The sequence below is a fragment of the Pipistrellus kuhlii genome, unplaced genomic scaffold, assembly GCF_014108245.1.
Source record: "Pipistrellus kuhlii isolate mPipKuh1 unplaced genomic scaffold, mPipKuh1.p scaffold_m20_p_5, whole genome shotgun sequence".
NCBI classification, from domain to species: Eukaryota; Metazoa; Chordata; class Mammalia; order Chiroptera; family Vespertilionidae; genus Pipistrellus; species Pipistrellus kuhlii.
Window position 1 is genome coordinate 30,111,616 of NW_023425551.1, and position 15,113 is coordinate 30,126,728.

General features: G+C 37.3%; 1 protein-coding gene and 1 non-coding gene across 6 annotated transcripts in view; one reads left to right on the plus strand and one right to left on the minus strand.

The window, feature by feature from the left end:
• CDK19 (cyclin dependent kinase 19) overlaps window positions 1–15,113 on the plus strand; it is an 88,645-nt gene that overhangs the window by 16,098 nt on the left and 57,434 nt on the right. For 2 of the 5 annotated variants that reach the window (XM_045573362.1, XM_036414582.2), the window contains exon 2: window positions 3,634–3,695. The exons of 2 other annotated variants lie outside the window; for them this stretch is intronic. In XM_045573362.1, coding sequence (XP_045429318.1) covers window positions 3,634–3,695 — 62 coding nt within the window. Of the gene's footprint in view, window positions 1–747; window positions 753–3,633; window positions 3,696–15,113 lie in introns of those variants that run through there. One more of the 5 variants, XM_045573364.1, reaches the window with a different exon arrangement.
• Window positions 10,886–11,012, minus strand: LOC118706254. Its single transcript, XR_004983969.1, has one exon. It is a non-coding gene; the product is annotated as a small nucleolar RNA SNORA26 (small nucleolar RNA).

Below are 15,113 nucleotides of genomic sequence, written 5' to 3' on the forward strand. Positions count from 1 at the left end.
ACACAGTGAAGGACCTTCAGTTTCCAGGTAACTAAAGGATGATTGGTTAATGGCTGGGGGTTGTAGGACTAAGATACTCATTCCTGGGTGAGGAAGACATAGGTCACTAACACTAACCTCTTTTGTTTTCAAATAGGATTAAACATGAGTTTCCATATAGGTAAAAAATTCTGTATTTTTATTCCTATAAAAGGGAATTTTATACTTTTTTTGTTGTTGTTTGTTCTTTGCATTAAATATACCAAACAAATCTTCCCTGTTGGGACATTTTTTATTCTAATTAAAATGCTTTGTGCCTCTATTTATGGCACTTGTTTGGTTTTATGTTATATCCATTCATGGACCTCTTAGAGTAGGGGTGTCGAACTCAATCAGAGAAGGGGCCAAAATCTAAAATCCAGCCTAAATCACGGGCCGAATGGTTTACTGAACAGTCATAAACTGTCATTGTGATGGAAACGCAGCGGAGTGCAGTGATGACAGCGCAGTGCGGGCCACATTGCAAGGCCTGGCGGGACGGATTTGGCCCGCGGGCCTTGTGTTTGACACGTGTCTTAGAGAGTTGCCTGAACATATCTATGCTATCATCCTATAGAATAAGAGAGGAATATGCTAATTATCCCCTACACCTTGAGGCCTAACAACCAGCCACATGATGACCTGATATGCGGGAGTGTGGGGCAGCGAACTACAAAGCGGGTTGTGGAGAGCTACAGGAGGGGGCAGGGCAGCAAGCTATAGGGGTGTGGGGGGTGTTTGGAGGTTGGGGGGAGTGGGGGGGTGGGGGAGGGGATGAGGTACAGGAGGGCAGCAGTGACTGACTGGCTCACGAATTTGTGTGCAGGGTGCCTAGTAGTAATATACTTCTTTTGAGGTTTGAGAAGTTCTGGATAAGGACAGTACTAGCATTCAATTAATTTTCCCCCTAGAATGACTTTCTTGTTTAGACTCTGTTATTATTACTATTTTTATTAACCTCTTATGGATGTAGTTATTCATCTGAGATATCCTAAATATGTGTTGAGAAAAACATATTTTGTAAAACAATCATTTGAATTTGACTTTCTCAAGTGATATTGCACATGCTAAAGAAAAAAATATATACTGTCTTTGAATACTTAAAACCATTTATAATTGTTTGGTTTCTTACATATAGATAAGTGCCTGGTGTGTGCGATATTAATTTTATAGACTAGATGATATAGTGACTAAAAGTGCTCTAGAAGTAGACAGTCTGTGTTTGTATTGCAGGTCTGCTACCTCTGACTATGTGCATTTAGCCAAGTTTCTTCTTTTTAAATATGTTTTTATTGATTTTAGAGAGAGCAAGGCAGAGGGGTAAAGAGATAGACACATTGATGAGAGAAAAACATCGATTGGCTGCCTCCTGCCCGCCCCTACTGGGGATTGAGCCTGCAACCTTTGGTTCATGGACCGATGCTCAACCACTGGGCCACATTGGCTGGGCTATTTCTTTTTTATTTAAAAAATTGTTTATATATATTTTTATTGATTTCAGAGAGGAAAGGAGAGTGAGAGTGAGATAGAAACATCAATGATGAGAGAGAATCATTGACCGGCTGCCTTCTGCATGTCCCCTACTGGGGATTGAGCCTGCAACCCAGTCATGTGCTCTGACTGGAAATTGAACCATGACCTCTTAGTTCATAGGTTGATAATCAACCACTGAGCCATGCCAGCCAGATTGGGATCAAAAGTTTAAGCTTCTTGTATCTTAGTTTCTTCATTTGTAAAGTGAGGATAATAATAGTATCTATCTCAGAGTTATAAATGAATTAATACCTGTAGAGCTGTTAAAACTGTCTGGCCCATCACACATCCTATAAGCCTTTGCTGCCATTATTAATTTATTGGGTGGGCTCTTATGTCTTTGGTTTTTAGAAATACATGAAATATACAAAGTTATTTTGTCTCAGATCTTAGCGTAGAATGTCACAAGCATTGCCTTACAGGAGAGTACCTATAAGGTTGTTTTGGGAATTAAGAGAAGTTACATTTGAGATAGATAGTGCTGGGCAAATTGCTAAATTAGTAATATGACAAAACTATCTCTTGAGGACTGTGACCTTCTGGTTGTCGTTTAGTCCTGATGACTAATCTAGGCTCTTTTGGTAAACTCTGTCTTTTTGCTTTGCTTCTTTGAGCTTCCTTCCCTACACAGTAACCCAGATTCCTTAGCTTGACAATCTATTCCCTCTATTTTTAGTTAACTTTCAAATTGTTAATTTAAGTCAAATGCACTGATTTAAGTGTTTGCAAAATATAACATTCTGTGATTTTTAATACCTTATTTTATTTGCTACTCAGTATAAATCTGAGAGATGATGACGTTCTCATTAAACAACTTCTGGTTGTAATGGAAGGTTAAGAGAAATGCCTGATGTCACAAAGCTATTAGGTGATTTAGCTGGAACTTGAACTCAAGCCACCTGACTTCAGGGCCAGTGTATAATAGTATATTTCTTTATTGACATATCATCATGTTTTAAGATAATGCTTTGTTCCTTCTTTCCTAATTTGATTATATTTTCAAGGATTTCTAAATAGTACATAAATATTATCTGCCCCTCTCAAATTTTTAAAAAAATATATTTTATTGATTTTGTACAGAAAGGAAGGGAGAGAGATAGAGAGTTAGAAACATTGATGAGAGAGAGTGATCGATCAGCTGCCTCTTGCACACCCCCTACTGGGGATATGCCCGCAACCAAGGTACATGCCCTTGACCGGAATCGAACCCGGGACCCTTCAGTCCCCAAGCCAACGCTCTATCCATTGAGCCAAACCGGTCTTGGCCCCTCTCAAATTTAAAAACTACTAAAAATTATTTGATTTATTTTCTTACATACCAGCTGTATTTTGTAATCTTTTATTTTTGTCATCAGAAAAGGAAGAGGTGAAATTTGAGATCTAAATATTTTACCTGGTTAACTTTTACATGAATGTGTTCTGAAAAGCTTTCCAAGTTTCATACTTATATTTATTTTATAATATTGGGACAGAGTAGATTTCCCCCATATGTAGTATACCTTGCTTATTTCAATAGTATTGTCAGACTTAAATTAAATCTTGGCATTAGACTGTCTTTACAGTTCTATTTTTCCCTTCTTCCCTCTGCTTTTGTCCATTTCCAAGTCCATTTCTAATTGTTTTTCTCTTATATTCCCAACACTTTCTGGTCCTAAGAAAGAATGTACCTTGAGTTGTAGGTAACTTTCATTTTGTGAAGTATATTTTTCCATTTAATTTCTTTTATATTTCTCATATATGTATCACCTCCTTCAGATACTTTTAAAGATTAAATTGTTGCTTTCAGCATATATGAATTTATACATAGTTGGTCTGTTAGCATTTCTCATAGTGTAAATCACTTCTGTTGGTGAGAATATAAATTAGTTAGGGCTCAACTTTTTCCCATATAATTAGCTGCATAATATATAATGAACTCTGAAAATTATCAACATATTGTTGCTTTGCTCATCGTCAAAGCTAAAATCTGATTTCCTTGGCAGATATGTAGACTTGTGATAGTCATTTGGCATTTTATGTTTGGGCAGTGTAACTTTAAATCTACATAAACTTCTCTGCCTTTTGCCTCTGCTGTGTTCATAGATTCCAGGAGGGCTTCGTGTATGGACCTCAAGCGTTGGAGGTTGCAGACTTTTCAGCAGAAGGTAAAGCAGAGTGTTTGCCTTCTGGTGTCATTGTGTGTGTGTGCTGGGGTGGGTATGTGACAGGTGAGAACTTTTCACAAATGTCATCATAAAATAATTTAGAATGATTCATTAGGAATTCACTGTCACAAAAATTAAAACCAAGCTAATAATTGTATAATCTTATTCTGTATTACTAAATTCTATTAAAGAAAGGAACACTTTATCTCTGCTGTTAACTAAAGAGTAAGAGTGATTAAGAAACGATAATGTTAGTGTAACTTGTAGTAAATGCTATCTAACTTTCTCAGACCTAACTTCACTATGATTTCTTCCTGGGAAGTTGTCCAAGTTATTATTCATATGTGTATTCTTCCCTGCTGCTCCTTTTGCTGAAATATTGCTTCACAATATATAGAAAGACAGCTTAGCATATGACTCATTACTGGAGGATAGACATTCTTGCTATAGGTCCCATGTGCCAAAACTGTTAGTTTCCAATATGCTAATTATCTCTCTCTTCAGAACTTGTTAATATGCTCTTCTCTCAAGTTAGTTCTTGTTTCAGTAGAGAAACAAACACATCCCACATACTTGTAAAATATGTTTTTATAGAAACCTTCTTAATGAGTTACTTTTTAAGAAAATAATGTGATATAATACTTCTTTGGGTAATGTTTCTTTGATTTTTACAAAAAATAGAAATATTTTCCCATTTATGTGCCAAATAATATAGATAGTGCTTTCTGTGAATTTATGAAACCATTTATGAACTTCTTTCAGGTGATAACTGAATAGTGTTTTGTTTTTTTTTAAAAGATCTATAGCAGCTAACAAAGTTGTAATCTTAGACATAAAGTTAATAATGTGGCTAGTTAGATTCTGAATGGGAATTAGAGGAATGTTTTCTTATTTTTTCTGGAAATTATATGTATTTTGATATCAAGTAAATGGCTGTACATTTAAATGTGCACCTTATGTGAAATTAGGATAGTACATTTTTATTAAATTTCTACTATGTACAGGACCACTCCATTTTATTATCAACCCTGTTTCACTATTTCTTTTCTTTTCCTCCTATTAAGAGAAGCTACTTTATAAACTAGAGAGAATAGATGATTTTTAGGTATTTATTGAAGTTAGCTACAATTTTACCTCTTACTTACGCTGTTTCTCCTTTCTTTGACTTTTTTAAGTAGCCATTTTGAGGATATTTACCAATAATAGGTTGAAAGTAATTTCTTAAAAGGCCTTTTTATATTTCACTTTCAGGATAGTTGGTTGTTTTCACCACAGTTGAATTATTCAGTGTTATATTTGTTTAGCTAATATGAATATGGTGTATTTTGTTGCCAATTGAGAATATCAATTGATAATTCTAATCAATAGTATAATGATAGTATTAAGATGTATAAAGTACTGCCCATATTAAGGCATAGGAAGACTGCTCTCTGGGTCCTCATCTCCCTACTTCTATGAGAAAGATTGATGAAATGAATGGTTTAAAAATATTTTAAAAAACATAATGGACTTTATTTTTTAAAGCAGTTTTAGGTTTGAGTGGAAAATACAGAGTCCTTCCCCTCTCCCCACATCCCTATGATTAATATTTTGCTTTAGTGTGGCACATTTGCTACAATTGACGCGCTAATATTGCTACATTATTAATTAACTATGATCTATAGTTTACCTTAAGGTTCACTCTTAATGTTGCACTTGACAAATGTACAATGACATGTACCCACCATTACAACATCATACAGAATAGCTTTACTGCCCTAAACATACTCTGTGCTCCACCCATTCATCCCAGGCTCCCTCCTTCTGACAACCACTAATCTCTCTCTGTCTCTATAGTGTTTTTACAACTTTTCCACAATGTCATCATTGTAATCATATAGCCTTTTCAGATTAGCTTCTTTCATTTTGTAATTAGCATTTAAGGTTCCTCCAAGCCTTTTCATAGCTTGATTTCCCATTCCTTTTTAGCACTGAATAGCATTCCATGGTTATTATCCATTCATCTACTCAAGGATATCTTGGTTGTTCCAAGTTTTGGCAATTAATGAGTAAAGCTGCTATAAACATTTGTGTGCAGATTTTGTGTGGGTGTAAGTTTTTAGTTTATTTGGGTAAATACCAAGGAGTGTAATTGCTGGATTATATGGTAAGAGTATGTTTAGTTTTATAAGAAACTGTCAAACTTCCTTCCAAAGTGACTTACCTTTTTGCATTCGCACCAGCAATGAATGAGTTTTCTTATTGCTCCATATTCTTCTTAGCATTTGATGTTGGCAGTGTCCTGGATTGTGGCCATTCAAGTAGATGTGTATGGTGTCTCATTGTTGTTTAACTTGTGACCCTCTAATGACATGATGCTAAGTATCTTTTCATATGCATGCCATCTGCATGTCTTTAGTGAGATGTCTGTTCAGATCTTTTGCCCACTTATTTTGTTTTATTTTTCCGTCACCATTTCCCCCCCCCTCCCCCCCATTTTGTCCATTTTTAAATTGGGTCTTTTGTCTTATTGTTGAGTTTTAACAATATTAAATCAAGTATTTTGGATGCAGGTCTTTTAACAGATAAATGTTTTGCAAATATTTTCTCTCAATTTGTAGCTTATCTTTTTAGTCTCTTAGAAGTGTCTTTTGCAGAGATTCATTCTTTTATAAATTTTATTTTTCAATTACAGCTTACATTCAGTATTATTTTGCATTAGTTTCAGGCACACAGCACAGTGGCTAGGCAGTCATACACTCCACAACGTGTTCCCCCAACACTTCAGCACCCACCTGGCACCACTCATAGTCACTTCAATACCATTGACTATATTCCCTGTGTTGTACCTTATGTTCCTGTGACTATTTTGTAATTACCAATTTGTATTTCTTAATTCCTTCACTTTTTTTCACCCAGCTTTCCAACCCCTCTCCCCTCTAGCGACTATCAGTCTGTTCTCTGTGTCTATGAGTATGTTTCAATTTTGTTTGGGGTGAATTGCTCTGAAAATTTCAATTAAATCCATCAGTCCAGTGTGTCATTTAAGATTGCTATTTCCTTTTTGATCTGTCTGGAAGATCTATCCATTGATGTCAATGGAGTGTTAAAATCTCCTACTATGACTTTATTACTGTCCCTCTCTGCTTTTATGTTTATCAAGGTTGCGCTATATACTTAGGTGCTCCTATGTTGGATGCATAAATATTTATAAAAGTTATATCCTCTTGTTGGATTGATCCCTTTATCATTATGTAATGTTTTTTTTTTGTTTGTTTGTTTTTTTTGTCTATTATATCCTTTGTTGTAAAGTCTGTTTTGTCTGTCTATCCCATTACTGTGTGTGTGTCTTTCATTCTTCAGTGGGTCTCTTGTAGATAGCATATATATGGGTATTGTTTTCCATTTAGCAATCCTATGTTCCCCCTTCCCCCCTCTTTAATCTGCATCCGAGGATGTTTCTACTGATGTTTTAGAGAGAGAGGAAATTGGGGAGGGGGGGAGAGAGGGGGGAGGAAAGAGAGAGAAAGAGAGAGAGAGAGAGAGAGAGAGAGAGAGAGAGAGAGAGAGAGAGAGAGAGAGAAACATCCATTGGTTGACTCTAGCACATGCCCTGACCAGGGATTGAACCCACAACCCAGGATGTGCCCTGACCAGGAATTGAACCTTCAACCTTTTTTTTTTTTTTTTTAAATATATTTTATTGATTTTTTACAGAGAGGAAGGGAGAGGGATAGAGAGTTAGAAACATCGATGAGAGAGAGTCATCGATTAGCTGCCTCTTGCACGCCCCTTACTGGGGACGTACCCGCAACCAAGGTACATGCCCTTGACCAGAATCGAACCCGGGACCCTTCATTCCGCAGGCCGACGCTCTATCCACTGAGCCAAACAGGTTTGGACGAACCTTTAACCTTTTGGTGCACTGAATAACATTCCAACCAACTGAGCCACCATGTCTTTTGATTGGAACATTTAATTCACTTACCTTTATTTATATAGTATATTATTTATGTGTATATATATATATAAATATATATACTTATTTTTATATATTATTCATATATATTAATTCATTTACACACACACACACACATATTTATTGATTTGAGAGAGGAAGAGGGAGGGAGAGACAGTAACATCAATGATGAGAGAGAATCATCAGTTGGCCGCTTTCCACAAGCCTCCCCCCACTGGGAATTGAGCTTGTATCCTGACCAGGAATCAGACCATAATCTCCGGTTCATATATCACTGCTCAACCATCGAGCTACACCGGCCAAGCTAATTCATTTACCTTTAAAGTGATTATTGATAGGTGTATATTACATTTACTGTTATTATATTTCTTATAATGATGCCTTCTTTTTACTTTTTTTTCTTCTTAAAGAAGTCTCTTTTAACATTTTTTGTAATACTGGTTTGGTGGTATTTCTTGCCTGGGAAGTTGTCTGCTTCCCCTTCAATTTTTGTTTTTCCTCTTTCAGTTTTAAATGATAGCCTTTCTGGGTCTCATCTTAGTTGTAGCTCCTTGCTTTTTATCCCTTTGAATATTTTATGCCAATCCCTTCTTTCCTGAAATGTTTTTGTTGAGAAATCAGCTGGCAGTCTTACCGGAGCTTCCTTGTAGGTAACTGTTTTTCGGTTGCTGCTTTTAAGATTCTCTTTTTGTCTTTAACCTTTGCCATCTTAATTATGATGTGTCTTGCTCTCTATGTTTCCTGTTCTTGTGTGTCTTTTTCCTTGACAAGTGTAAGGAAGTTTTTAGTCATTATTTCTTCAAATAGGTTCTCAGTTCCTTACTCCCTTCCTTCCCCTTTAGATACCCTAGTGATGCAGATGTTATGCTTGATGTTGTCCCAGAGATCCTTGAAATTATTCTTATTTCTTCTTTTAACATTTTTTTTTTCTCTGATAGCATTTTCTGTTACTCTGTCTTCAAAATTGCTGATTTGATCCTCTGCTTCATCTAACCTGTTGTTGATTCCTTCTAATGTGTTCTTCTTTATATATATATACTGGGTTCTTCATTTCTGACTAGTTCTTTTTTATGGTTTCTGTCCTCTTTTTTTTGCTTACTATCTCTTTGTAGAGGTTCTTACTGAGTTCATCTATTCTTCCCCTAAGTTCCTTGAGCATCCTTATAACCATAGATTGCTTGCCTCCATTTCATTTAATTTCTTTTTCTGGAGAATTTTCTTACTCTTTCTTTTGGGGCATCTTTCTTTGTCTCCCCATTTTGGCTGCCTCTCCATATTTGTTTCTCTGTGTTAGATATATCTGCTATGTCTCCCAGTCTTGGTAGGGTGGTCTTCTGTAGTGGGTGTTCTATAGGGTCAGTGGTATAGTCTCCCAGGTGTTCCAGGAATGTCTCTGTGTGGGTATGGGAGCTCTCCTGTTGTATTTGAGCCTTGATTACTGTTGGCCCATCTGTGGGTGATGTTGACCTTCAGGCTGGCTGGCTATGAGGATGGACCCTATAACAGTGTATGAGCTGCTGTGCAGGGGTTTGACCCCAGAAAGTGGAATTTGCCCCAGCAGTGTCTGGTGCCTGTTGAGATCTCCCTTTGGGTGTGCCATTTGTGGTGCCAGTTAGGTCATGTTCTGATGTGATCTGAAGTCTGCCCTGTGGTGTTTTGGTTCTGGGGCCTCTTGGGAGGGCCTTTGGTGTAGATTATTGTCAGATGCCGCTTGTGACTAGCTCTGGCCACCTGTTTGGAGCTACAAAGTGATCCACAATTCCTGGTTGCCTCTGCTGGTCCTGGGTGCACCTGGTGGGGAGGGTGGGGGAGCTGCATACCAAGGCTGGTTTCCAACCCACTTGAGTCCAGGGACAGGTCAGCAAAAGGCCCAAGGCACCTCGAGATCTGCCACAATCTATTGGCTGTCTACTAAGCTTAGTCACTGGAAGAGACACTGGCAGTAAGTATGGAAATTGCATAAGGTAGATTTTCAGTGAGTCATCAGGTAGGGGCCAGTGGTGTTCAACAGTTTGATACAGATTTTAACTATATACCAGTGGTGCATCTAGATCACTCATAAAAGTTTCATTGTATACCAAGGCCAGCCAGTACCCGCCTGGGGTCTGTGGGACCCACCTTTGTGATGAGGTGGAGTCTTAGGGAGTTGGCAAGGTGAGGCTAGCTGACTTAATTAGTTTAACACAGATTAAGATTGACTTTTGTATGTTAAAGTTGTATTCTACAACATTACTATAATTGTTTTCTTGTTCTAGGAGTTCCTTGTTGATTATTTGGGATTTTCTCTAAAGACAATCACATCATTTATGAACAAAAACAGTTTTTCCCCCTTCTCAATTAGCATACTTCCTTCCTTTTCTTATTTTATTGTATTAGCTAGGATTTCCAGTATGAGATTGAATAGGAGTGGTGACAACAGACATTTGCCTGATCTTAGTGGAGAAACCATCTAGTTTCTCATGAAGTATGATAATCTTGATAGATTACTCTAATCAATAGTATAAAAGATGTAAAGTAGTACTCATAGCATGTCAGAGGAGAATTCCTTTTCCCACCCCCTTCCCCTCACCTAAACTTCTGTGAGTCAGATGGGATTAAATTGATGGCGATAAAAATATTTTAAATTATGGAATTCAGGAAGTTTTCATATAATGCCTTATATTTAGTAACTATGCACATGGCTAATTAAGTTCCTCTACACTCTTGTGAACCCCAGTAGGGCAAACACTATACTAGTATATACCTTATTGCAACCCTCGTAGTGTTCAAGGTGCATAAGTATGTATTGAATAACAAACTAATTTAGACTCTGTCAACCTCTATTTTATTAGAAAAGGCAGATAATAATATCAGCCCTCCAATTCATGAATTGACCAACTATTTTATTGTTAGTTGTAAGGTATTGTGATGTCTATAAAGACATACATGATAATGATAGAAATTTATTATCCATATAGGAAATGTGAATTTCAAATTTCTTTTTTTTTAATTTCTTTATTGATTAGGGAATCACATATTTGTCCTCATCCCTTAATTCCCATCCCCCACCCCTCTCTACACATGCTCCACCCCCCTGTTGTACTTGACCACTGGTTAGGCTCATATGTATGCACACAAGTCCTTTGGTTGATTTCTTCCCTTTATCCTTACCTTCCCCTACACACTCTCTAAGGTCCGACAGTCTAATCCATGCCTCCTTGTATCTGGGTCTGTTCTTTTTTTTTTTTTTTTCAGCTGTGACTCCAGACAGGATCCAGAGAGGAGTTTTGCCACCTCTTCTCTGGGTTTTATGGAGACTTGCTTCATGTACCCTTCTGTGTTAGCCTCTTAAGGCACTCAGTCAACCTTAAAACTGGGTCTGTTCTTGTTCATCAGACTATGTTGTTCAAAATTTCCCCTAGATGAGTGAGATCATGCCCTACTAGAAATATACTTATAAGAACCGAAAATGAGACAAGCTGAATTTCAAATTTCATGTTCAAATTTTTTTATTTTTTTTATTTTATTGATTTTTCACAGAGAGGAAGAGAGAGGGATAGAGAGTTAGAAACATCGATGAGAGAGAATTATCGACAAGCTGCCTCTTGCACACCCCCTACTGAGGATGTGCCCGCAGCCAAGGTACATGCCCTTGACCGGAATTGAACCCAGAACCTTTCAGTCCGCAGGCCAACGCTCTATCCACTGAGCCAAACCGGTGCCAGCAATGTTCAAATTTTTTGCTGATTATTTGTTTGCTAAAAAGTCATATTCTTGTGTCCTTCATGAATGTTTTAATTGAAGTATCTAGTCACAGATTTCTTTCATACTCCTTTAAGAAAAGTTTATAGTTTTGATGTAGGAACTTCAATGAGCAGGAAGTGGGTGCTGACACTGTGCTAGGTAAGTTAGTTATGTGATCTCATTTATCATTAAAACAATTCTCTTGTGTTAGAATTATTATTTACAACTTGCAAATGCAAAAACTAGTAACGTGGGTATAACTTATTAGCTCTGCCACTTAGTATAATAGATGTATGATTCCATGCCTTAAGCTCTTTAAATCACACACTATAGAAAAGTTACCATACAAAGTGGTATGGGATGAATGTCATGCCTATAGAATAGAGATGTGCTTAGAGAACGCAGAGAAGAGAGGTTTGGCCTTAGGCTAGAGCAGTGATTAGCAAACTGTGGCTCAGTGATTAGCAAACTGTGGCTCGTAAGCCACATGCGGCTCTGGCTCTTTGTCCTCTTGAGTTTTTAGCAAAGACCAGCTTAGGAGTACTCTAATTAATAACAGTGTACCTACCTATATAGTTTAAGTTTAAAAAATTTGGCTCTCGCTGAAACCGGTTTGGCTCAGTGGATAGAGCATCGGCCTGCGGACTGAAAGGTCCCAGGTTTGATTCCGGTCAAGGGCATGTTCCTTGGTTGCAGGCACATCCCCAGTAAGAGATGTGCTGATTGGCATTTCTCTCTCATTGGATGTTTCTAACTCTCTATCCCTCTCCCTTCCTCTCTGTGAAAAATCAATAAAATATATTTTAAAAATTTGGCTCTCAAAAGAAATTTTAATTGTTGTACTTTTGATATTTGGCTGTTGACTAATGAGTTTGCCAACCACTGGGCTAGAGTGTTCATAAATTTCTGGAAGCTTGACATTGTCTTGAAGGAAGAATGGAAGGGAGGAAAGGAGGAAGAGGAAAAGGGAGAGAGATCAGAGACATCAGTGAGTGTGGAAAATGGAAAAGACAGAGCCAAAACAGCAAGTATTTTGTGATTTGACAGTGTAGTATAAAACTATAATAAAATTTATATCATAGCTGAAACCGGTTTGGCTCAGTGGATAGAGCATTGGCCTGTGGACTGAAAGGTCCCAGGTTCGATTCCGGTCAAGGGCATGTACCTTGGTTGCGGGCACATCCTCAATAGGGGGTGTGCAAGAGGCAGCTGATCGATGATTCTCTCTCATCGATGTTTCTAACTCTCTATCCCTCTCTCTTCCTCTCTGTAAAAAAAATCAATAAAATATGTTTAAAAAAATTTATATCATAGTAGTAAAATGCTATAGAACAAATTTTGTCTTTTATTTTAAATGAGTACCACTCTCCTCTGTTTTCCTCTTTTTTAAAAAAAATATATTTTATTGATTTTTTTACAGAGAGGAAGAGAGAGGGATAGAGAGTTTGAAACATCGATGAGAGAGAATCATCGATCAGCTGCCTCTTGCACACCCCATACTGGGGATGTGCCCGCAACCAAGGTACATGCCCTTGACCGGAATCTAACCTGGGACCTTTCAGTCCGCAGGCTGATGCTCTATCCACTGAGCCAAACTGGTTTCGGCTCCTTTGTTTTCCTCTTAAATTAATTTGCTATTAGGTGTTGAAAATGAGAGAGTAGATCACCGCACCATTACATAACTCCTATATTATCAGTTGTCTGCTGGGTTAGAGCAATTAGTGCAACAAGTACAGAGAGAGCAAAAACCCAGAGAAAAAAATGGAAGATCAAAGGATTTTATAAAAGGATTTTCCTAAAATCAAGGATATTGTATTTATCTGTTCTCCATATCTCAGTTGATTAAGTACCTCAAACAACTTTTAATATTTTAAAAGTTGTGAAATTGCAAAAGTCTATAGGAGGTATAACAGCTTTCAGTGAACTTAGTGGGGAGACCAGAGTGAAATAATTGGAAGCCACTTAGCAGTGTTAAGCATGGGATAGTGTGGTGTACATTATTAATACTGTGGTATCTTTTTTCTTCAATGACGTCCTTGAGTTCTGTTCTCTCCTCTATTCTTACATTTTCAATTTCTAAATATTTTCGTATTTCTATCTCCAGTCCATATCTTCCTTCTAAGTACAAATTCATCAAAATGCCTTTCAGACATCTCCATTCAGACAACACCACAGTACTCTCAGCTTTAATTTTTCTAAAACTACCAGTCTTTTTCTTTTTCTTTTATTTCTTAACTCAGTGGCACCACGGTCACTCAGTTATCTAAGCCAGAAACAGAATCATGCTTGCTTTTCTTTTGTTTCTTAACCACGTGTTCAGTTGATGCTGTTTCCTAATGATATCATATTTCAGCCATTCCTCTGCCACCATCCTAATTTAGATTATAATTATCTCTTAAATTACTGCAAAGACCTCTTAACTACCTCTTAAGTCTTCTTGTGTCCTATTCACCTCCAATCTATTCACAAAAGCACAGAGTATTTAAAATCCTTTTTTCCTTGAGATGTAGTCCAGCTTGTTTTACTGTGGGCTTGCCTATTCTGCTTGATTTGTTTCTGCCTCCTTCTTCAGCTTTAACTTACTTCCCTCTGTTCTAAGCCAGCCTTACTGAACTTCACATGCACTGTGCTCTTTTGTCTCTGAGCCTGACACATGCCATTCCCTTTCCCCAGAAGAGGAATAGAGAGAAATGAAACTGTGGTGATTAAAAGCACACAAACTCTGGAGCCAGACTTCCACTTAACTAACTGGGTGATCTGTAGTGAGTTTCTTAACCTCTCTGCTTAGTGGCCTTATCTGTACAAAGGGGGCAGTAAAAGTACGTGCTTCACAGTATGTTATGAGAATTAAAAGAGTTCATGTAACTGAGGCTGTTAGAATGATGACTGCTTTGTACTAATATATAAATGTAACAGTTATTAATAACTCTTATAAATGCGTTGTGATACTGGGTAGTATTTTTATGTCTTAAGGATGATTCAATATTAAAAGAAAAAATACTGTTTTTCCTTGTAAATTATGAATTGATACTTAACATTAGGTTTACCTGAGTTTTTATACAGACTAATTCAGGTCAAACTATATGGAAACTTTTAGGAGAAAAGTAATTCTTAATAGCTAATAGCTGACTTTTTTATGTTTCAAGTAAAGTTCTTTGAAGGAGTTCACTTTTTTCTTTCAAGTTTATTTAAGAAATTGTGGATTATAATGGCTCAAAAGGTTTGGGTTCTGGTAAGGGTACTTACTATAGTATTAGGAACTAGTTTTTCTGAAAAAGAAAATTCTGCTTCTCTATTCACAACTCCACTTACATCCAACATTCCCCAGAATACTTCTGATACCAGATAATGTGTCTCCCCCCCCCGCCCCCCCCCCAATACTGACTAACTCTCTGACACCAGCTGGGTATTCTACAGTTTTAAATCAGTTTTGACACTAATTACTTGGAGTTGGTACAGACTGCACAGGTAAGCCCAGTTCACTTTAGATGCTAGGCACAAGTGTTGGGTCCCCAAGTTAGATGTCCCCACTTTCTTTCCGACTTGGCTTCAAATCAGAAGTTCCCATGACTCCCTCCTCAGATTCATTTATTAAATGCCTCACAACTCAGGAAATCTAGTAATCCTACTAGATTACTGGTTTATTACAAAGAACATATAAAGGATAAAAATGAACAGCCACATGAAGGATACATAGGGTTGGGCCTATACCTGGAAGGGTCCCAAGCACAGGAACT